Source organism: Larus michahellis, chromosome 1, assembly GCF_964199755.1.
Source record: "Larus michahellis chromosome 1, bLarMic1.1, whole genome shotgun sequence".
In the NCBI taxonomy this organism is placed as follows: Eukaryota; Metazoa; Chordata; class Aves; order Charadriiformes; family Laridae; genus Larus; species Larus michahellis.
Window position 1 is genome coordinate 193,443,104 of NC_133896.1, and position 23,453 is coordinate 193,466,556.

The 23,453-nt window shown below is 43.8% G+C and overlaps 1 protein-coding gene across 5 annotated transcripts; it reads right to left on the reverse strand.

Annotated features, from left to right (window-relative positions):
- Nucleotides 1-2,109: 2,109 nt before the first annotated feature.
- On the reverse strand, nt 2,110-18,874 carry SLC25A15 (solute carrier family 25 member 15). 5 transcript variants are annotated; one of them, XM_074566754.1, is made up of 8 exons: nt 18,742-18,874; nt 16,076-16,203; nt 11,807-12,065; nt 6,900-7,037; nt 6,415-6,584; nt 5,279-5,437; nt 4,201-4,352; nt 2,110-3,172 (listed from the first exon to the last, which is right to left on the reverse strand). In XM_074566754.1, exons 2-7 carry the CDS (start codon nt 16,128-16,130, stop codon nt 4,228-4,230), a joined length of 906 nt encoding a protein of 301 aa, XP_074422855.1. In that variant the 5' UTR covers nt 16,131-16,203; nt 18,742-18,874; the 3' UTR covers nt 2,110-3,172; nt 4,201-4,227. The 5 variants fall into 5 exon arrangements, with proteins under 5 accessions (XP_074422855.1, XP_074422848.1, XP_074422829.1 ...); XM_074566747.1 differs by having other exon boundaries at nt 18,659-18,781; XM_074566728.1 differs by having other exon boundaries at nt 2,110-4,352.
- Nucleotides 18,875-23,453: the final 4,579 nt, after the last annotated feature.

The following is a 23,453-nucleotide window of genomic DNA, read 5'->3' on the forward strand; positions in this document are numbered from 1 at the left end:
CTGTTCCAGTGTCTCACCACCCTCACAGTAAAGAATTTCTTCCTAATATCTCATCTAAATCTCCTCTCTTTCAGTTTAAAACAGTTACTCCTTGTCCTATTGCTACACTCCCTGATGAAGAGTCACTCCCCATCTCTCCTGTAGGCCCCCTTTAGGTACTGGAAGGCTGATATAAGGTCTCCCTGGAGCCTTCTTTTCTCCAGGCTGAGCAACCCCAACTCTCTCAGCCTGTCTTCATAGGTGAGGTGCTCCAGCCCTCTGATCATCTTCATGGCCCTCCTCTGGAACCAAGAGTGGAAGGGGGGTGACATAGCTTTCCATAGCTTATACCAGTTAATGAGGTAAACAGAGGTCACATACCTTCCCTGTGCTCACCAGAGGGTAGTGGTACACTATTAAGTACATGTATGGACTCAACTTCTGCTATTGTTGTGTAATTAGCTTTAATTACTGTAATTACCTGCCTTTAGGAGTTGGGCTGTTGGAAACTCCTACGGTGTTGGAAGCTGCTTCTATCAGCACTGTACTTCAAGGGTGGAGGCTGAAACTTGTCTTGAATGACCAACAGTGATCCACCAGCTGTGTGCAGTTCTAGGTGCAGGATAGTGAGCCTGGGTCACAGATACATGAAGTCCAAGCTCCTGTGCAGAACAGGCACAGCTAGAGCTGGCTCTCACAACCTAGTTCAGTTGTGTATATCTCCATGGATAGGACTCTCACGCAAGACTTAAACTTATTGCTGCTTTTCCTTCCTAGTTGGAATTCCCCATGTTCCAAGTTGTAGCTGTTGCATCTTGTCCTGCCCCTGTATGCCTCTGAGAAGAGCCTGGCTCTGTGCCTTCCCATGAATGAGGTAACTGTACACAGCAGTAAGATCTCTCCTCAGTTTCTGTTATGGCTGAACAAATGCAGTTTTCTCCACCATCCTCATTGCCCTCTGTTTGACTTGCTCCAGTATGCCCCTGCCTGCCTTATACTGGGGAATGTGAAATGGGATGTGGTACTCCATGTCTGCTCCGACAGATGTGAGAGGTATGAGCAGAGGGTCAGACCTGTCTGACGTGCTGGCTCTAGAGCCCGCTGTGGCAGCCTAGCCTTTGCCGGAAGGGTGTGCTGGCTCACGCTCAACTTCTGCGATGCTGGTCCCCAAACTAGTGTTGCTTCAGCGGCTGCACATGTTATTGCACATAACCTTGAGGGCCAGTTTATTAAGTTTAAGGGGTTCTGGCAAAGCATCTCCGGCTTGAGAAAAGGAAGGAATAGCCACTCACCCAGGAGTGAGACCACAGCCGCAGCGCTAGAGGGCGATGGAGCAAGAAGGCAGGTCAGGCCTCCGCAGTCTGCACTGAATGGAGGAGGAGCTGGACGGGGATGCCGTTTTATTGCAGCTGGAAGCGGCTGATGACTAAGTTCCTTTTGGCTTAGCTCGGGCAATTGGATAGCCCTGTCCTAGGATGCCCTTCCTAATTGTTTGCAGGGCTGTTAAGGTGAACCTTCCTGTTTATGGAGTAAGCTAATCTCAAGTAGCAGCAGCAAAGGCTGTGAGTCAGGCTCTTCCAGCTCCAGCATGCAGTTAAGTAAAAACTACTGTATAAGCAGGAATGAGTAACAAAATAGCTGTATGGGGGAGATACTACATTCAAGCACCACTGATCAGAAGATGGCACTGACCTTGTCTGGCTTCAGGGTAGCGGACACTCATCCCTTACATATGCGGAATTTAGATGACCTGTACTGGCCTCCTGGCATTCTTCTGGCAGGAAACTTAATTTATAGGATGTATCATGGTAATCAGTGATCTAGACAGTTGGAAGTTGAGTTGAACCTTCATAGTGGAGCTGATTTCAGTACTAACAAAGCACCAGGCTGCGGGCTAATCTATGGGCTTTATTTTTCCATAGTAGATAATGTAAAATCTGCAGTTGTTCCATAGCACCTTGTTATAGCTGGCACTTTCCCTTCAGCTTTGAGGGTTTTATACATTCATTGATTGCAAAACCCTTTTCCTTTAATTCTGGAGGGGTGCTGACACTGGCTTCAACCTCTCTTTGCTCTTCAGCTAGACAAGCTTGTTAAGTGTTGTTACATAAATAATAGCCAGGCACTCAGTTAACAAAATCAAACTTTATTCCCCTAAATTCCAATATGAACATATAAAGTTCTGAGCTGAACAACCGCTACGTGTGTACAGCTTAAGCAGCTGTGAATGGAAAAAGTACTGCTCACAGAAACTTCAAAAGGTAAACTCTTAAAATGCATGTGTCTCAGCCACCAGCTTCTTGCTGTAGGTTCAGTTCTAAATATCCTGCATCTCTTGAAGCTTCAACTTTTGTATTAAAAACTGCAACCATCAGCTTTAAAAAATGAAAGCAAAGACAAATCTAAGAAATAGATTGAAGTATTCCACTGATGTGGAATCAGTCCTTACCTTTTCGTAACTATTAGAAATGTATACAAATATACTACTTCTCTTGGGTAGACAACTTGGAAAAGAAGGGGAAGTCTAACAACCCTTAAAGCCTCACCTTTGTACCTGAATTATTTAAACATTTGGCATACATTCTTTTTAAATACTGACTGTACACAGTGTTACTGCCCCTAGTGTACTGGTCATCCAGGGTAAGCTGGTGCAGAGACTGAAGGCTCTTCAGCTATGCCCTGCTTTAACTGCCTTATATCTTGGATGCATGAAAGGGAGACGAGCAATTCTTGCTGCAGATGAAGGCTGGAGAAGCAAGAAGAGTTTGTAGAACTGCCCCAACCACCTTTCATCAAAGAGAAGCTGGTTTTTGTGCACCCTGGTGGCACTGCCTGGCTTTCATCTATGCCTAAAGCTGCTTCCTCGCTCTGGGATCTGAAGGGGAAACTGTAACATGCAGAACTGAGCTGTTCCAGCTGTGACTGTTGTCACTTGTCACTCACAAGTTGTGGTTGCTGTGGCAAGCTGCTGGTCTCTGTGCAACGCTGATGATTGTGCTCTGTCTGTGCCCTCCACAAGGGTGGGTTGTGACAGTGTACAGGTGCCATCCCTCTGTACACCTCCAGGCCCAAGTCATGAATTGTGTTTCTCTGAGATCTGCTTTGCCTTCTCCCAGGGTAGGCGATAGCTGCTTCTTACAAGGTAGAGCACACTTGTATAAAGAACACTCTACTTCAAGAACAAGACCAGCACCTAGAAATAGGCATAATAGGCATTATTGCATCATTTTGGGTAACACTCACTAACTGCATATTTAATCAAGTAACATGACCCAGCCGGCATGCCCGCCAGGCCTGAAGGTGATATGTACTATCCAGTCATATGAGCTTTTTCCACTCGGCTTGAAGAGACACAGCAAGTGGCAGGACTCTGGCCCAAGTTAAGCACATGCTACACCACAGAGACCATGGTGTCAGTTGTCTTTAAGAACCCAGTTCTGGCTTTCTACTCCTCTTTAGTGTCTTGTCCTTCAAGCACATGGACTCATTCATGCCAAGGTGACCCAAAACAGGAGCCTGCACAAAGTTACAATCCTGTGCTCAGAGCCAGCAGCTATTTTCAGCAGTCTCCCTTACATTAAGTGTTTAAATCACTCCAGCACTTCTTGGAAGGATTTAGAAAATAATAAAATGGTGCATGGTCTCCTTAACCCCAGTAACTATGTGTTTTTATCTTTTTATGGCTTTAAGTCATACAACGTAGGGGGTAAGCACTTCCTACTTTTACAAGCACATCTAGAGTACACAATTCAGGCACCAACTGCCATAACCTTGAAAAGTTACAGAGCAGAAGGGAGCTGGAGAAGGGCTAGATGAGGGCCACAGACAGGACTTCTGTTTTTTTGAGTCAAAGACTTGCCAGCAACAACTGGGAAAGCTCACCACCACAGATTTTGAAACAGGGCTTTGCCTTAAACAAATCACAGCTTACTGCTGCATGTTATGTTAACATATGACCCAACAGGTCAACGTAAGTCTTTCTTAGCACCACCACAGGTCAGGAAAATACATTTATGACATGCGATGTACCTAGTGCAGAATCTGCAAGGTGGAGATAGTTCTGCTGGTCCAATTGAAGCAGCATGTACACATTCTGTAAAATCACCTGAATTTAAAAGATTACAAATCCTAAACTGGAGTTGAGTTCCTAAAATTAAGTCACTGATTTGGCCCTGCTCAGACCACGTTTTTGATCGTTTATTTAAATGATCCTTAAACAACCTTTTGTCCTCCATCTCCTAGAAGGTATCAGTAAGAATCTACTTGTTTCATCATAAGTTTCCGGCTGTACTCATAGGCAAGGAAGAGTGCCCCGTTGGCCAGGAATGCACGGATCATAGTTGGCTTCAGTCCAGAATACAAGGCAAGTACACCTGGAAATGAAATCAGAACCAGTTAGCAACTGATTTAATTGCCTGTCTGCATCAACCACTGTGCTTTTACCTTCGAAGGATACTGAAGTAGTGTTTCTGCTTAGAGGAGCATGCACACAGAGAGCTGAACTCACCCATGCAGCTGCTAACCACAGTGTTACTGGATATCGACATAGGAGTTATCTGGAATTGTAACATGAGTTTAGCCATTTAAATGCTTATGTTAGAAGCTTATCTCAGTTATGACAGGGTCTTCAGAAGGGTACCTTGGTCACCTGAGGATACAGTTCATAGCAGCTGTACCACAGCCGGCAAGGGGACAGAAAGAACAGCAGGACTACACTGGAGCTGTGTCCCAAGCCAGACCCCTGCTCTGATGAGTATCTTCTCTTAGCAAGAGGGCCAGAAATTCACACCTGCTGCCATGTACATTCTTACACCATCTTCTGAAGTGCCTGGTGCAGGCCTTTTCCAGATATGAGACACCAAGGTAGAAGCCCCACATTGCCAGGCTTTGATTTATCAAAATCCAGCCAGGATTGATTTATCAAACAGCCCTTGGTCAGCCATACATTAACTTGTAGAGGTGAAGAAAAATTCTGTACTGAACTTAACCAGTTCCTTTAATTTTCATATATAGGTTTGGTCACGTGTAAGGAAGCTCATTCCTTTATCTGCTTTTGTTAGCTTTAAGTGAATTGTCTCCTGAACCAAGAGGCGTGGCAGACGCAGTAGGTCTCAATTCTAGATTCCAAGCTTTCCAGACTACATGAAGCATCAATATTTCTGTTGGTTAGAAACCGTTTTTGTCCATCTCTAACACGTTATCGGTGGACTAGATTTCTTAAGCAAATTTTGGTATTGGAGAGTATAGATTTCAATCTGTAGCCATACGGATACAGCTGATATGCTTAATGCATACTCACCTTCAGTTCTCACAACAGTTACAAATGTTCCCATAAAGCCTGTCTGTTTTCCAGCCATTGAAAGAACCTGAATTCTGGATTTGACACAGTCCACAGGATACACAGCAATCCAAAGACAGCTGCCTCCAAAACCACCACTTAGTAGCAAAGGAATGGGACCTACAGTTAAAAAAAAATAAGCTTTCATACACACCACAAAATATTCACCGATATAAATATCACATTGTTTCATCTACAGAAGTCAAAGAGAACACAGAGGAATCTGCTTTATGACAAGAGAGCAGTTTCCACTCCCCCACAAACCTTTAAGTTAATTTTAAGCTACTGGTAAGTTGCAAGTCCAGCTAGAAGCTCAAAGGTTATAAGGAGTGCCTCCTTGTTTATGGGCCATGCTAAAAAAGCATAACTCAGAATTCTGTTTTAACTGTATTAACTAAATTAACTCCACTCCTTTCACACTTGTAATCACTTTCCAATGTTGTGAAATGGTTTAGAGTAACATCACAAAGTGTCATCTATAGAAAGTCCAGAATTTTTCATGATGCAACCTCATTTTGTGTTACAGCTCAGATGCTTACAAATATTTTGCAAAAACAAAGACCAGAACACCCAGAGCTGAAATGCTAACTCCCAGCAAGACAAAGTAGGATTGTGCAGACTTTCAACAGGAGACAAGCAATCTTTATTCTGGCATCTCCTCATTTTTTTTCCACGTCTAATTTTCAATCTCAGTGTTCTCTTACTATCATTGTTACGACAACTGATGGTCAGCATACATTTCAGCATGCACTTGAACATACTGTTCAAGACAATACAGCTAAAGACATCAAAATCGCTCTGAACAGTTACGGAAATGAAATAGTTCAGAGTTGCATTACACTGTAGAGTCAGATATTTAAGTAGCTTTGTAATATTACTGTTAACTCACTGTATCCATCTACAATACATCCTGCTCCACTGAAATATATACATTCATTACTATATTTACATAAAATGCAGACCTCCATATAGTATATATCCAGTTTCCTTCATTTTACACATATTTTATAACTGCTGTGCATAATTAGCATATCTCCCTCCCTTATGTTCCCCACAACAGCAAGCTAGAATCCACCTGGAAAAAAGGGGCACTGTACCTAATTCATCTTTTGATCTCCCAGAGGCAAAGAACGTCCGGCTCAGTTCATATCCTCCAAAGAAGAAGAAATAGCCTGGGACTTCCCGCAGCAAAGTGCTTGACAGGCCACGGTAAAATCCAAGGGGACCATCCTTTTGAAGAACACCCTTTACTACTGACCAAACTGTACTGATAGAAAGGTTGATCCAGTTAGTGATGCTCAATAGCCAGATAATAAGAAGGTTACAGGACAACAGGCAACTGCAGTGACAATTAAGGGTTAGATCTATTGCGTAGACAATAGGACTCATGCAACACTTAGAACGAGATCCTGCCAGGAGCCCTTCACTGGTGCCTGAAAGATTTCCAGGCCGCGACCCTCCCAGCCACAACTCATCTCCGGTTAACAGCGCACTACAAATGTGACACTGCGCCAATACAGAATTAAAAATAATAAAGAGACATAAAAGGGTTTCAGAGATACCGTGCAGGGTGTATACTTACTTGTGTCCCTGTATTATCTTTCCTGACAACTGCATTTCATGCATGGCCTGCAGCCGGCACTTCACCAGCTCCGTGGGACAGAGGACGAGGGTGGCAAAGGCAGAGGCGAAGGAGCCCGCAGCAGCGTTCTGCAGATCACTGCATGAGAGAAACTGCAGAGGGTATTTGGGCACTGACCTTCAGTGCAGCGGAGCCACTGCACCAGCAATCAGCTTCCTGAACCTGTACTCAAAATACCATCAAGAAAAACTGATGGACAGTCTTGGGGGGAAAGAGCCTCAAGGGAAAAGGGCTGTTACTTGAACTAGAGAGATGAAGAACCTAGCTCATCTCATCTTCACATACAACTCAAATACATAATTTTGACACCTGAGAAGATATATTGCAACCTTTGCCTTTTTTGCTTTACTTTCCTGATTGCAGCAGAATAAGCACTATCAAATCTTCCCCATCTTGGCTTTTATAAAAGTTTACATAGACTTGTTTTACTGAACAGCTTTTGGGTACTAGTTACTTCCTCAAAGAAAACAGGAAAAATAATCACCTCATGCAGATGTCAGTATTCCCAAATTCACCTTACCAGGATTAATACAGGCTTTCAGTGGAAGATGCTAGAAATCTGAAATCACAGCACAATGGACCACTATAATCTTTCTGTGGATGTGATACCCTGAATGCAACCGTGTGAACCTGAGATAGCGCAGTCAAACATAAACCACGCCACTGAACAGGACAGCACTGTAACCTGTATTGACTCACGGTATTCCAAAACCAATACTTGCTTTGCGGTGATTTTACACATATTGCAAAGTCTGGGCGCTAAACTGCCAGGACTCAAGAGGCTGGTACTCCAGGATCATACTGCTTTATGATATACATTTAAAACAGGCTCCTACAGACACTGGTGTGTTGGACAGGAGCTGCACAATAGCACAGAACAAGGCTGACTTTCAGAGCCTGGGCAGTCAGCAGAGCAAAGACTGACCTTGCTGCTGCACAGAATGTCCTTCCGTGCAAGGGAAGATGTTAACCCAGCGCCCAGCAGTTCTATGCACCTACAGTATCAGAGCTTAAAGATACAACTTTTCGCCTTACATCATATAACTAAAGTTGTGACGTGAAGCAAAGCTCGTGACATTCAGATGTGGCAGTGACAAGAACTGTCAAACTGGAAGAAATCAGTAACTGCCTGCAGAGCAGCAACTGAATAATACGCAGTAAATAAGAAATGGCAACACTGATTGCACAATGCTCTTGCAGCATGCCAACTTGTGTGCGCAACAGGGATCTGAGGTGCAACCCACTGAAGGTCAAGACAGAGGAAGGCAGAGTTAAAAATACAGTACATAGCTGAACCCCGCGGTCATTAAGCTATGAGCTAGAGCAAAGCAATAAGGTTACGCTTTGGAGAATTAGGATAGGAAAATCCAGAAGAGGTGCCTTCTAACCACGCACTAAAGAGTGCACAGGATCTTTCTTCCTTCAAGAGAGAAAAAAAAAATCAACCCCAGATGCTATCAGTCTTGAAAAGAGTTCTAACACATGAACATAAAGGACTAGACTTAGCCATAATTCAGATCTTTTCTACTTTTGCCTGATGATGTTTAATTCTACATACAAAAATTCAACTAGACCCACTGTTTAGGCTTTGGTCTTTAATATATTAAGCCTCACTGCAGAAGTGATAAGCCTTGAATCCTGTTCAAGTTCCTTCTCAACTCAAAATGCCTAATTCGGTGTTTTTTCTGGCTGGGAGAGTTTTGATCACACAGCACAGCAGCAAGAATCTTCTGCTCTCACACAGCTGCGTCTTCTAGAAATGGCATTTATCTTGTTTTGTCAAAGAAAATAACCTGCTGAAGATGACTAGTCACGTACTCAAAAAGTCAAACTGAGGTAAACAAGGATAATAGTTCTCTCAGTTTAGACTTTAGCATAGAACAAAATCAATTTGGTTGGACTAAATGGGCCTTTAGCACTTCTCTTTCCATTTGGTTGTCTCAGTTTGGACTTTAGCATAGAATGAAATCAGTTTGGTTGGACTAAATAGATGTTAAATGAAATTAAGTATTTCTCTCTCCATTTGTTTGTTAGATTTTTCTTTTTTTTTTTTTTTTTTTTTTTTTTTTTTTTTTTTTTGACTCCCACATCAGTGGCATGCATTCCTTTAACTGTAAAAAGTGATGTTTTGTAACTGTCCTTGTAACTGTTTTGCAAGGCTTCACACACTGAGCGGGATGTCCCTAAATACAGGCAGGCTGGGCAAGCTTGTTTCCACACCATTTAAAGGTATGACTGAAAAGGTAACTTAAAGCAAAACCAAACTATCATAGCTGGTTTTGAGAAATAGCAAACAGAAAATAATGAAAAAGTGAGAAGCAATTGCTTAGATATGGGTAAGGAAAATGGTCAGGTTCACCTCAGTTTGTGACCTGAAGCATTTTCTTCTTCAGGCTAAGACCGTATGACAGTTTTTAAACAGCAGAGGCAATGAAGGTAATTATAGTTCTTTACTTGTCACGGCTGAAGGATGGCCACCTCATCAGGGTTTCTTTCCTCCCCTACAGCACACTACAAGGGCTTCTTAACTCTTCCACAATGAGAATGGGTGGAGAAGTCCTGGACAGACCACACGTACTCAGGGCACCACTGCAGACCATGTCAATACAATTCTCTCACACAGGCACCTCCTAAGATGCCCCCATAATGATCCAGATGAAGAGTCCAATGGAGCAACAATAAGGGAGAAACCTTTCAAGTAAACTTAAATCCTTTAGTCTTTTGTCCTAGTACAGCTATGCAATCACACTATTTGCTCTTCAGTCAACAATGGAGCCTGGATCCAAAAAGTACTACCAGTACCTGACCAAGGAAAGAAGCGTGAGATGTCAGAAGCACTTGCTATTGCTGCATATTCAAATTACATTCTCATTCCATATCCTACTCCAAAGATATGTAGAGTAGTACACCTATGTATACTGTTTGAAAGTTTCCTGTGCTACCTCCCCTACATACACCCTAAACATGCTGCCTCAGTCAGCTGAAGAGATGATCTGCAAGTCTGTGGTCTATCCCCCAGCAGGATCACAAAAGATGCTAAGCAAAGCAAGCTGTTGCTAGGCCTACCTCTTACATTTTAGTGCGCTGAAGAAGATGAGGGGTCTGTAAGCTGAGCAAGCAGAAAATCCCTAATCTAAGAAAGCAGTAGAAAAGGTGGGGACAATTCTGTCTCAGCTAGAGGTCTTGACTGCCAGAAAACAGTGAAAGAGAATGCAAGTAGAGAGCAATTAATATAAGTTTCTTCATTGCTTCATATTCCCTCATAGCAGGCCTCAGACTTAAGATAGAGCACATATTAACGTGTGACAGGAGAACACCTCACATCATAACGCCACTTTTAGATACTTGTCTTGCACTTCAGTAGCTACCTGTGTCATGTCAGAGATCTCAACTGCAGAATCATGGCCTCCTCAGCTACTTCCATTCGGAGACAGACATGACAGAGGCAAAACAAAGCTATTAATGAAAAGCTGGATGTGGTTAACCTTGTGTTACTCTTTGAATGGAGTTAGGACAGTATGAGAAGTCTTTTACACACTGTGGCACAGCACAAGGATGGAGAAGGTGCAGCTACTCTCAGTGCTGCACAGAAGACATACCTTGAGAAATGCGTAATGCTAAGGCACACTGAGACTGTTGGACCACTGTCAGCTCTGAAGTGATGCACCTGGAGAAAAGCTGTTCTAGCTAGAAAGAGATTATGATCGTTATGCCAGTGCATAAATCCACAACTTGTTCACACCCTGAATACTCTGTACCGCTCTGGTCTCATGAGCTCAAGCCCAGATGCATTAGAATTACAAGAGTTTCAGAGAAAGGCAACAAGGACAGCTAAAGGAAGAGCTCCCGAGTGCTCACTGACTAGGAGGGCTGGGATCATGGAATGGTTCGAGTTGGAAGGGACCTTAAAGATCATCTAGTTCCAACCCCCTGCCATGGGCAGGGACACCTCCCACTAGACCAGGCTGCTCAAAGCCCCATCCAGCCTGGCCTTGATCCTCCCACCTAGGAAAAGACTCAGGTGGGGAAAAGGGGCACGGACCGATGGATAGAGGTCTACAAAATCCCAAGTGGCACAGAGACAGTGGCTATGGACCAACTGCCTCTTCCAGTTACAGACTTAATGATTATCATCTGCAGAACTCCCTGCCAAAGTGCACCGCAGATGCAAGGAACTTAAAAGAATTTGAGGGGGGACTGGAAAAGTGCTCCAAAAAAGATCCAAAGTGATGGATTGGATCACATAAGTCACAAGAAATCCTCTGAACTAAAAACACAGCCTGGCAGAGGACTTGGAGTTAAATATCAAACACTTTCTTTCTTCTTTCTCATTCCTTTGGCAACCACCTATTGCCAGTACTGTAGACAAGACACTGTGCAAAATCAGACCCTTGGTTTAATCCCCATTACATTCAAGCTTTTGGAACTTAAATAAATATACTCAAAAAGAAAGGCAATATTAGAAAAGCATCCTTTCCCCTTAGTAAGCCTCCTGGTATGAGAAACCATTACGTCCTCTGCAAAATCAGGACAACCTAGAGATCAAGGCAATACCAACTTTCAGGTGTCACAGCGCTCATTCCCTTTGGTAAGATGTTCCAGGTCTTGAATATTCCAATTAAGTTGTGATTTTCTAAAGCAGCCAACTGCGGTGACAGGTAGATGGCTGTGTTGTAGTCAGACACCATATCCTAGCACAAAGATCTGTGTTCCAACACTTACTACACTGCATACTGGCAGAGGGGGAGCCAGGACACCAGCTGCACCCTGACAATATTGTATTTGCAAGTAGCAGTTGCATGACTTTTTATTTATTTTAAAATATGAAACGGATTTCTATTACTAACCTGAGCTTTGTTTTTCTGTCTACTCCAACAATTCTTCTCACAATTTGTTGGCAAAATCCATAGCACATGAACAGAACGGAGTTCTCTGCGATGTTGGCTACAAGTGCCGGTGTGGTTCCCTTGTAGAAGCCTCGAAACCCCACTTGCTTATAGGTTTTCATAAAACAGTCAACAATTCCTTTGTACATTTCGGGGAATGTCTGCATCTTCACCTTTGCAGTGTCAAAGGGCTGGCCAGTCACCACACATGCTGTCCCACCTAGAGCAAGCAGTGGAAGTTAAGAGGGTGGCTGAAGGTTATCACAACTGAAATGCCTATACACAAACAGCACTATTAGGAAAACCATGCAGAAAGCAAAGATGAAAGAATTCTCTGCATGAAAAGACAACTGCACCGTTTTTAGCACAATGGCATCAACTGTCAGTGGTGAATTTAGTTACCTGAAGAAAGAAAATCATGCATAAGAGAAGTAACAGCTTCGTTCCCATTAAGCATTTCTTTACCTTACTAAAAGCAAGCATCTAAATGAATCAGTTCACTTACATAAACAGGCACCGAATTAGAGGTATTGTTCTGCAATCAAGTCACTTGTGTTAATGAGTTAAGCAACATTTTCCCTTGCTCATTAATACAGTGGTTCAGAAGCCATGTGATTTTACATTCCAGCAATAATAAAAAACTGAAAGATTTGTAATCAAGTGAGACAAAGATTCCCCTAGGACAAGAGGAACACTGCTGAGAGAGTGCTAAAACTGATGATGCATTATAAATTGATTACAAAGACTCAAGCTCTTTACTTCACAACTCCACATGATTCTTATTTACATTTATACCCTCATACTGGAAGAAAGCGTCCAGGATAAGCTGAAAAAGGGGCAAAAGGGCAAAGTTTCTCAACATATTATCTTTTCCAAACTGAACTGCAAGGTCAATACCCCAGAAACTTGTGAGATATTTCCATCAGTGTCATCAATAACCACTTTGCCCACCATGCAGTGTTCTTCCGCAAGATCTAACTCAATTCAGTAGTCTGCAGATAGAGCTAACGTTACACTTTTTTGGGAAGAAATACCAGCGTACACTGAGAGCAATCTATTAGGAGCCAATACCTAACAGGAAGCATATGACAGGTGTACCTTACATAAAATTTATGGTTTTGCTTTTTTAGCAAGAAAGAACCACCATCCTAAGCCAGAAGCTGATCTTTAACCAAACCACAGTTGACATGCATATGCCTTAAAGAGGGCAAGTTAACAAAATGTTTTTTCAGCTATGAAACCAAAATAATTATCTGTAAATGCAGATAATGTAAAGAAACTGAAATAGAAACAAATGTGTGAATCCAATTAAGATTAGTTATTTTTCTTCTAAGTGGGGAGTAGAAGAGTAAGCAAGTATTTGTTTAACCCTGGTGATTTTCAATCGATTTTACTCTTTGCAAACACATTTGTGTTACATTGTTGCTGCTCCTCGGCAAAGAGGCACTTCAGGTCTTTAAGAGGAACTCAAGATCATGGCTCCCATAAAACCTCATTCTCAGCCAGATGGATCATTAAAAGCTTAGTGCTTCCTTGCATGACTCCCTCTGAAGAGCTTCTTGCTCTGGGAGGGATAACAAAGGAGAGAAGTAGCTGGCTCAGACCACTAACATCCATGTCAGCCTCAGATGAAAAGCAGGGCTGGAAAGGCTCAGACAATGCTACTTGCAGGCAAGCCAGGGAGGTATTAATCTACAGGACAAGCGCTAGGCTCCTGGGTAAAGGTGGACCTATAACATCCACATATAGTAAAATAATGGCTGCTGGCAGAAGCCCAAGAAAAACATGAATGGTCTTGGGAATGCAAAGCTGAAAAATTGGGAGTGGACCGTGAACAGCTGTTCCAAAAAGAGAAAGGGCTCTCCTTACACTGTCATTGGAGGTAGCACAAGAAGCCCAGTAAAATACAGCAGTGAACTTTGTAAGCCTCAAGCGAAAGACCAAGAGTCCCAGTTAATGTCTAAAATATTAAAGAAAAAAAAGATATTCTTCCAGCCAGCAGTAACGAGTCTAAAAAAGCAGTAACAACAAAAGCAAAACAAACTAGAAAACCAAAAAAGTCAATCCTGCTTGAACGTTTAGACAAATGTGGTCCTAATAATAACACGGGGATAGTGGGGAAGAGTCCTACTTAATCAAAGAAGTGATTAGAGGTTGCTCAGATCCTAGGCAAAGGACCATGACCCACAGGCAGATAAATGACTTATTCTTGTTCAGAGTTTACTTGCCCCAACACATCATTACTTATCAGCTCATCAAGACTATATCTGAAGAGGAAGGTAAAATCAGGTTACGCATTTGCTGGAGGAACTAGCTATTTGCCTAGTTATATACACTTTCTAAAGGGTGCAGAGACACGTGTAATACAGAAATGAGCACTATCCATGAACACAGGCAATACAAAGCAAGGATGTGAAAAGAATACAGAAAATAAATACTAGAGGAACAGCAAAACTGTCTATCACAACAAAAGTAGCAAAGAAAAAGAACAAGAGCAATGATTTACGATTACTGAAGTCACATTGAAAAAGGTCTGAATTCCTTCATCTTATCGGAAAGAAGGAAGAACTACACCAGAGAAGAAAACAGCATAATTAGTTCTAAGTTCCTCTAAGCTCTACTGCCAAAAACCAGGCAGACCTCAAGCACATGCCCTGTTACAGTGAACGTGGGCATGGAACAGAATCAGATGATAAATCTATCAATAGATTTCTAAGCTAATGCTGGTCTCCAGCTCTTGCGGTTGCCAAGATGAAACACACCAGGCTTCAACACAGAAAGACAACTTCCTAAGCCAGAGCGCTCCGCTGCCCTGGATGTTAATAGCAGCATTCCTGAGATGAAGTACCTGGAAGGAAAGCAATTACACCTCCTACTTAAGCACCTGGGAACACCCCCAAAACCATCAAGAACTGCACAGATATGAAATTCCTATTTTGGGAAATAGAGCAGATATAATAGCTATTCTTTACTGAGGACCCAAAACCCAAGGAGAATGAACAGACTAGCAGAAACACGTTTTTTCTAAGGCAATGAAGGAATAACAACAGAAATACTTCTCTTCCCTTGCTGGGAAAGCGGGTGTAGCCTAGTCAATAACGTATTTTGCAAAGGCTAACAAAGCAGGTATTCACTGGGGAAAATGTAGTGGCAGATGAAATACTTTATGAAGGTGCCGCATTGGACTCACGTTATCTGTCAGCCCTTGCTCTCTCTGCACTAAGTAAGGTTAACTCCACTCTGACAAATAACTCCTCCAATAACTACCCTGAATGCACTTAACACCATTAATATTGTCATATCCACAGCATTAACACAGTCATAAAAGGACTACTTGTAATAGCTGTTGTATGGGCAAGAAAACACATTAAATTGTTTAAACTGATTACAACGGTACAACAAATAAATCTTTCCTTCCACCTTTTTCATATGAACATTGACAAATTAACTATTCTATCCCAATGTTTGTTACCTGTTCTGGACATCATGCAAGCTTCCATTGGAAATTAGTATCTCTGTGGCTAAGGCTACCCTCATGTCAAAAGCTTTTCCAGTACTTCTACAATAGCTTTTTTCACCCGTAGATGAAACTTAGAAACGTCAAAAAGACCCCTTTTCCCCCGTAGAGTTAACAACTGACTCATGGTAATGTCAATGAGACAATGCAACTGTTTCCACACTTGTGATTGCCACAACTGGTCCCGCAAAACTTTATAGCACGGACTAGATCAAAATAGAAGTTAGTTAAGTGAATTCATGATCATCAGTTCTACTACTGGAGTTTTCCAGCTTTTAAAGATTTGCACCGGGATGCTGTCTGAGCCAACAACCCTTCAGACAGCCTCTTGCCCATTTAAATTAGAGAGGGTTCCTGGACAAAAGCAGCACCTCAGTCACACACACTGAGTTAACTGCAAAACTCCACTTGTGACCGATTTTTAAACTCACGTAAACATGAGAACTTACACTGAAACTTAAACCTCCTCCTAGAAAATCATTAGTCTGAAATAGGGATTACACCTTCACTTTTTGGCAGAGGTTTCACCACAGAGGAGCAATAGTGATGCAGCTACAATGCTGGCTAAGGTCAGCTGCTTCACCTCCTTCTCCTTAAAATACAGGAGGTGAGATTTTTTTTTTTATAGAAATGGGAAATTGCTTTTACACTTGTCAAAGGTATCAAAACTGTCCCTCATAAGTTCTGTGCAATTACGTTCTCTCCAGCATTACCTGCAGCTCCTGCTGTGAGGTCAATAGCAGCCTGAATAGCAGAGTTGATCCTCATGCTTCACAGTTGTTTATCAGTTACTTCAGAGTGAAGTCTCCTGCTTTCTGGCACGTGTCGAGATACTTGTCTCCTGAGGGAAGAGAAAGATGAAGCCTTCAGAATTTACAACAATAACTGACAGGCAAAAGCATCACATGAATGCTTTTACTTCCACTCTTCCATTTAGCTGTTCTAAATCACTTAGAGACAGAAAATGTTTGTCCACGGGACAGAGGTAGCGTATTTGTATTTTGACCGACTAGTTTCGCCACATTAGGCAAGTCTTCTGGATTGTTACTGCCTAGCTTCAGATTACGCAGGCTTTCCAGCTTCTAGTCTCTCTGGATCTCTCAAATGAAAGCAAAGTGTACCTCCAGGGAACAGCGCTGAGCATTACCTTTCTATTGATTATAGAAGCATAGTCCCCATCAGGTGTCTAAGGCTAGCTGGCAGGAATATTTCCCCTCTGTCTCAGGCTCCCCACCCATAAAGCAAAACAGAGAATTGCTCTCCTCATGGCGGACAGCAGCTAAGAAAGCCATATTCATGATGATACAGCCACATGAGGTATTTCTATGTGGCGCTCAGAAGATACGAGTAGAAGAGGAATGAATATGAACACCTAGAATTGTGTCTGGCTGTCATGTTGCCAGTGCAAGCCCCTCACACACCAGCATAGTATAAATAAAAATCACACCTCATCTCTTAAGAAGGCAGCTGGAAAGCAGAAATGCAGAGGCGACACTTTCAAATAAAACATTGAAATGAATTCAGTTATCAAGTTTGCAGCAAGGTAATTTCGCTAGGCAAACATTTAAAACAAGCTTGCTTATCTGGAATAAAATCACTGAGCCAAAGAGCTCCCACTGTTTCAGAACCATGTTGCTGCGCTAGACACTTGGCTTGTCAAAAAAGTTGCATGAGTCTTAAAAAACACACAAATACACACATGAATCAGCCCTTCATTGACTGTTAAGCTTGCCTTCAAGCGGAATACATCAGTAAACAGAACATTTTTCACTCTTCTACCTAATGCAATGCTTCTTTTGAAGCCTGTTCTCTCTCAAAATATATTTGGGAGTAATATGAATGGGAAACATAATTTCCACTAGGCTACATTGAAAGAATAATTAAAAAAACCCACCCACGCTGTATGAACCATATTCTTTTTACAACTTCCATGTTACAAGCACAGGTACTTGCATACAAGCAAGGCTTTAAGAAAGACTGTCTCTAAACAGATTTATTACTCCTGAAGCTTAAAAAAAGCCAGTAGGCCAAATACTGTCACTCAGTAACTCCACACATCTGTTTAAGATGTGTTGCAGGAATCTGAACATAATGGGCTTACAAGAAAATAGTCAGTACTCTTGTAATAAATTACACTAATATATGCTATTTCCAAGTTGTGGTTACAGATTTGAACCATTTCACTACTGACAGCATAGTATGCTAGGTGTTATTTCAAAACGGAGGTGCCAAGACCAAGCTACACTTTATTATCCTATATGCCTCATTAGCGTTCACACAGGACTCTGCAGTTTTGCTTCTCATTTAGAGGAAGAAAAGAACGACAGATCAGCGAGACTGCCTCTGAATGAAGGGAATTACTACAGAGCAACAATTGCCTGCCTTCAGTAAAACATACACGGCTTGCATCATGCTGAGTGCTTATCAGCTTGTGCCAGTCCCCAAAGGGAGCACATGCCAAATCACCCGCAGATACCCGCTGAAAGCTTGGCAGTGGAAAGAAAAAGAGAGATGCCTATAAAAATATGGAAGTTTTAAGAGCCAAGAAAGATCAGTTCCCTGATCCATAAGAGCACATTGACACTTTCAGGAGATTTAAGACTCAGACAAAACTACACCAGTGTTATGTACACACATACCTCCCCTCCTATTCTTTTTACTATTTGTAATAACAGTAGCAGACAAAAAACTGCTCGTAGATATCGCAAGGCGACAACTCCTGTTAATTCCAAAGCGAATCCAAGCCTCAAGCCTGGGAACGCAGACGCGTTGGTGAGTGTAACAGGTCCCACAGAGTCCTCCTACATCCAAAGCCCCAGACATTATTCTCTGCCGACGCGTTCCCCACACACCGAGACACCCAGACGGCAGCACAGCCCCTCGCAAGGGCCCGCGAAGGCAGGCCGCCCCGCCGCTTCCCAAGGTCACAGCAGGCCACCGCCGGGCTGTCACACACACGCTCGGGGCCACCGCAGAGACGGTCTCTGCCCTGCCCAGAGCGCCAGCCCCAGGCTGGGGATAGCCGAAAGGAAGGCTCGGGCTGCAGCCGCGATAACCCCCCCAGCCCCTAGAACACCCACCCCGGTTTGGAGCAGCAAAGCCCCGACCGGCGTTTTGGCGGGGCGGCGCGGGGAGAGGGCCGAGGCCCGTCGGGACAGGAGCCCGCCTAAACCCCGCGCCGCCCCCGGCCCGACGCCTCTCCCCCGGCTTCCCGGGGGGGCCGCCACCACCGGCTGAGCTCCGAGGCCGCCCGTCCGCCAGGCCCCACCGGCCGCGGGGTCTGCCCGGCTCCGCACCTAGGGACCTCTCCGCTCCGCGGCCGGCCCGGCTGGCTCAGGGAGAGAGCAAGGCCGCCCCCCGCCCGGCCGCCATCACTCACCACAGCACGCCGCCCGCCCGGGCGGCCCCGCCACCCCGCCGCCGCTGCCCCTATATAGGCGGCCGAGGGAGGCGGCGCGGCCCCCCCGCGGCCCCGGGGACGGCGCGGGCCGGGGAGGCGGTGGGCGGGCGGCGGGGCCGGGCCGGGCCAGGCGGCGGCCTCCGGTGCCCCCGGCGGCGAGAGGCGGCTCCGGGCGGGGAAACCCCCTGCGGTGGGCTCTGTTCGAGCTTACTGGTCAGGATTTAACCGAATTTTTTGGTTTTTTTTTAAAGAAGGATTTATTTAGGAATTGAGTACCCTGACGCAACAACAGCGTGTGCCTGCGGGGGAACTGCAGCAGAGCTGCCCTAACTCCCGGCACCGGTATTTATCCAGGCCGACTACAGCTTTTTTTATTTTGGCCTCCTGCTAGTTTGCAGAATTTCACACATCTTTTCAATGTCATTCCAGCAATGCAGGAGAAGGAAAAATAACCTGTGGCCATCTTTCTGTACCACATGCTTGAATAGCAGTTACGTCAATCAAAAATGACGACTCCCCCTTCCCTAAAATACAAAATTCCCCATTAACTTTCACATTACCTGTTAGAGGACTAAGCCATACAGGTTTAGAGCTGTTTTATACTTAAAAAAAATAAAGATAGAGCAGTCTAAAATCTTATATTTAAAAGTATAAAGTTATACCTGACACCTTGGATACTGACTAAAAGGATTTTCTTCTGCCTCTCTAATTGGATTGAATAGTCAAATAATTGTGGAGATACAAAGTAAGAGGTGCTCTTGTTCACATGTCTGCTAAAAACTCTAGCTTTACTTGCACAAAAAAGACAGTGACATGTTGGACGTGGACATGGTCATTCATAAGCAATTTGCTGCAGATCAACAAGCGACTTCTGCTAAGCTAAGGCATCACTTCTGTGGTCCTAACTTTTTGGCAATATGAAGTGGAATATGGTGGCTTAAACCACCATGTTGAGGGTTAATCCCACTTTCCTCGTCTGAAACTATGCAAAACTCCATTGCTTTTTTTTTCCTTCTTTTTTGGATTAGGAATTAATAGAAGTGCTTGCAATAAGGCTCTCCAGAAGCAATGCCCAGGTGAAAGCCATAGGCCACTGTACAGCCTGTGGAAAGGTAAATGAGCATTATTGATAACATAAATCAGTGATCAGTAATACTCGCAATACTATGCCAGACGAGGGAAGCACTGTATGCTTGCAATCCCTGCTGAGCTGCACGTGGATTGAGACACGCATACCTACATAGTTGAGCTTAGGTCCATGGTGTTTTCCCCAAATTAAAACTGACTGCTCCTACTTTCAAAGCCCAAACCAAGGAAAAAACATTATAAATACCAGAAAGTTAAATGTACATTTTTTCCTGTCACTTTTAATTGATTGTAGGCTTGATTTTTCTATACGGTTATTTTCTTGAAACATTTATTTGAAACGGTTTGGGGCTACTCTTCAAAGTATGTAAATTGTTAAGGAAGAGCGGGCTAGGTTATAAATGGCTTTAGAAACAATACATCAAATTGTAAATTACTTTATTGCTTTAATGTAGAAATAATTGCTGAGTCTGGGGTAACCAATTAGTGATGGTGAGTTAGTTGTGCATCTCAAATGATCTGAAATAATTAGAGATTACTGTTTAGTCACAAAGAATTTTGACCTGTGGGCTGACTTCTTTTTTAGCAGGACTGCAGCACTGTTGGAAGATTCAGTTGGTGAAAAATATCAAACCCCTAATGTAATGAAGCTTGCAACTAATATACCATTAAATCATGTGCTGCCTGCTGTTGCCATTTGCCAGCTGAAACAACGGGCCTTCAGTATTTCAGAACGCTTGTTCAGAACCGCATTCCTTGGGCAGACCACCAGGCCTGGTCTGCTCTTGTTTGGACCCTGTACAAAAGATGGAGATGGTGAGAGCACTTGAAGTGTTGCCTGGGAGATTTATAGCCGTGAAATGCAGCACTACAATGAGCATATTGCCACCACATGGCTATTTCTGCTACCTGCACCCCTGTCTACTAAGCCAAATTAGTTTTTGCCTCTACACTGTGCTGGCGTGGAGGTTCTAACGGACAATTTGTTTGGGGCTTAACTTCAAGCTTCCTCTCAAAGGATTTAGGCAGGAAAGAAACGGGACACGTGTGCAGAGAGCTTGGTTTGCAAGTGCTTTGTAGGAACGTGGAAGTGCTTTCTGGGACTGAAGGGATCTGGCTTGGGGTATGGCTGATTGGCTTTGGGATGTGATGGCCCACTGTGTGATGGGAGGGGCACAACACCTTTTGAGCAGAGTGTTTCAGCACTGGAGGGATGGGTAACCTCTGGGAGCTGAAAAGCTGGGAGGGGAATGCTGTGGAAACTTGTCTGATGCAGGAGAGGAAAGGGTTTCCTTGAAACGTGTGTTCCTTTCCATCCTGCAGGATCTCAGCTGTTTGAGCCTGTGTCCTGCACCCACCATCTCCAGCCAACCACAGGGAAACCATTTGCTCCCTGAAAGCCGTTTTGCCTTTCCTAATTCTTAGGGCAATCCTCACTGCCCAGGAGGATGAATGTCAGTTCTTTGCAAGTATCATGCCAGAAGAGCAGACAGAGCTGCAGAAACAAAACCATCAAAACTCACCCAGCACCTTGCAGTGGATGTTGACCAGGCTGTTTGGAGAGGTGGGTCAAGCAGTACAGTACCACATGGGGATTGTACATGGAGGAAAAGTAAGATGGCATCTGCATGTAAGGCTTTACACAGGTGATAGTGATTTGAGTACTGATGTAGTACTGTCAGCTGCAAGTGAGAGGACAGCGTTGGCCTTTCCAGAGTAGGTTGCAGTCAAGGAAGTGAAGGTTTGGGGGACAGCTTTGAACCACATGTTTCAGAAGGAAGTTTGGCCCTGATGTAATGTAAAATAGACTCCCCAGGTCAGAGGTGAGGAGGCTCAGCACTACACATTTCAGTCTGCTGGTCTGTTTCTGTCGCACCAAATTAATTACCAGTCCCACCACCTTGGGAACTCCAGAACTTCCTGGACTGTGGCATCTTCCTAGTAAGCGTGGAGATTGAAGACCTTACTCAAATCTATCTGGAAGCACAGGATGATGGATAGTGCAATGCTGAGGGGGGAAAAAAGCTCATATTCTTGCTATAAGGATCATTCTGAGAGAGAAGAGACTAGCTGCAGCCACCATTTTATCACGTGGTATTTGCTCGCTGTGACTCTAAACCAATGGAGGGCATGCAGGTAAATGGTGCAGCTGGGCAGTGCAGGATGCACCTGAAGACCACCAAAATAATTTTGAGTGGATTTGATGACACAAACATTACTGTGACTACTGATGCCAACAGGAGTGAAAACATCCGAAGTGTTCAGCTGTGTTTGAGGATTGCTTTGATATGGTCTGATTTACAGCCGAGTAAACCACCTGCAGAGATAGGTCTGTGGAGGAATGTTTCTTTGCAGAGTAAGAATTGTAATTCCAGGTTCTGTTTTCTATACTTTGCACAGTAAATCATTTTTCTTTTTGTTTAATATTCTTGAAAACTACCAGTCGCTATAGAGTTAGGTGCACCATGAGCCTTTTCTGCCTGTTTATCAGCCAACTGCAACCCAGAAGACCAACACACAGAGCTGAAAATGTATGTTTCTTGGACATTTTTATAAGACTTCTATCCATTTTTTTAATGACTTATGGTTCAGGCATGCAATGGAGTTATGGAGAGCTAGTTTCTGAACATCAACCAAACTCTGAGTACGTTCTCTCAGCCTGGGCAACGTGATACTACCAGGCAGCAGCTCCCAGGGAAGGAGGATTGTGAATTTTTAGGATTAAAAGTCATTTGTTAGTGAAGTTACCTAGATCGGAAGATCTTGGGGGGGGGAAATACGGGACAATTGTATACCAAACGTATAAAAGTCGCTTGAAAATTGCTATTGCAGGCAATAGGAAAAAAAAAAACACACAGGGAGAACAAAAAACACACGGACAAGTGAGTTTTGCCAAAAGTCAGACAGAGTTTGAGGAAACTGGCCAACAGCAGCAGTTCCCAGTTCACTGGGGTTTTGTTTTCAGTTTGGTTTCAGACTGATTTGAGCCAGACCCAATATTTTCCTTCCATTTCTGGTACATCTGAAGTTCCTCTGATCCTCTTCAGCTAGATCAGGGTTCTCATTAGTATTTGTGCTCACAGCAGGAAGACATTTTCCTCAGCAACAGCCTCAAGGCAGATCCAGTGCATGTGTTTTCCCCCAGGCTGGACACCTCAAAACCAATATGGGCATATCCTGGAGCAGAGACTGGGAAAACACCAGATTTCATCTCTTGGCTATTTGTAAGCCCTGTTATTCTTCAATTGTGGACAGATTTTGTCCAGAAAAAGAAGGTTGTGTCTTTTCCCTTCCCTTGATGGCTTCTGCTTCCTACATGACACCTCTGAGCCGTGGTTGACGTCTTCTACCCAACCGGAAGCGAAAAAGCGTGGCAGCCGTGCCAGAAGCAGAGAGGGACTCCTAACTCCTTGGGCACCTGATCTCCCTCTGAAAATGGCGAGAAGCGAGGCAGTGAACAGGAGGCGGGTGTCGAAACACCGCTGTGGGACCAGCCACACACCAAAAGCGCCTTATGGGCTGGAGCCCGAGGCCCGTTGTTTTATACTTAATTTTTTCAGTACCACAAGCTTTAAGAGAAAGGTGAGAGGTGCTTGAATTATCTG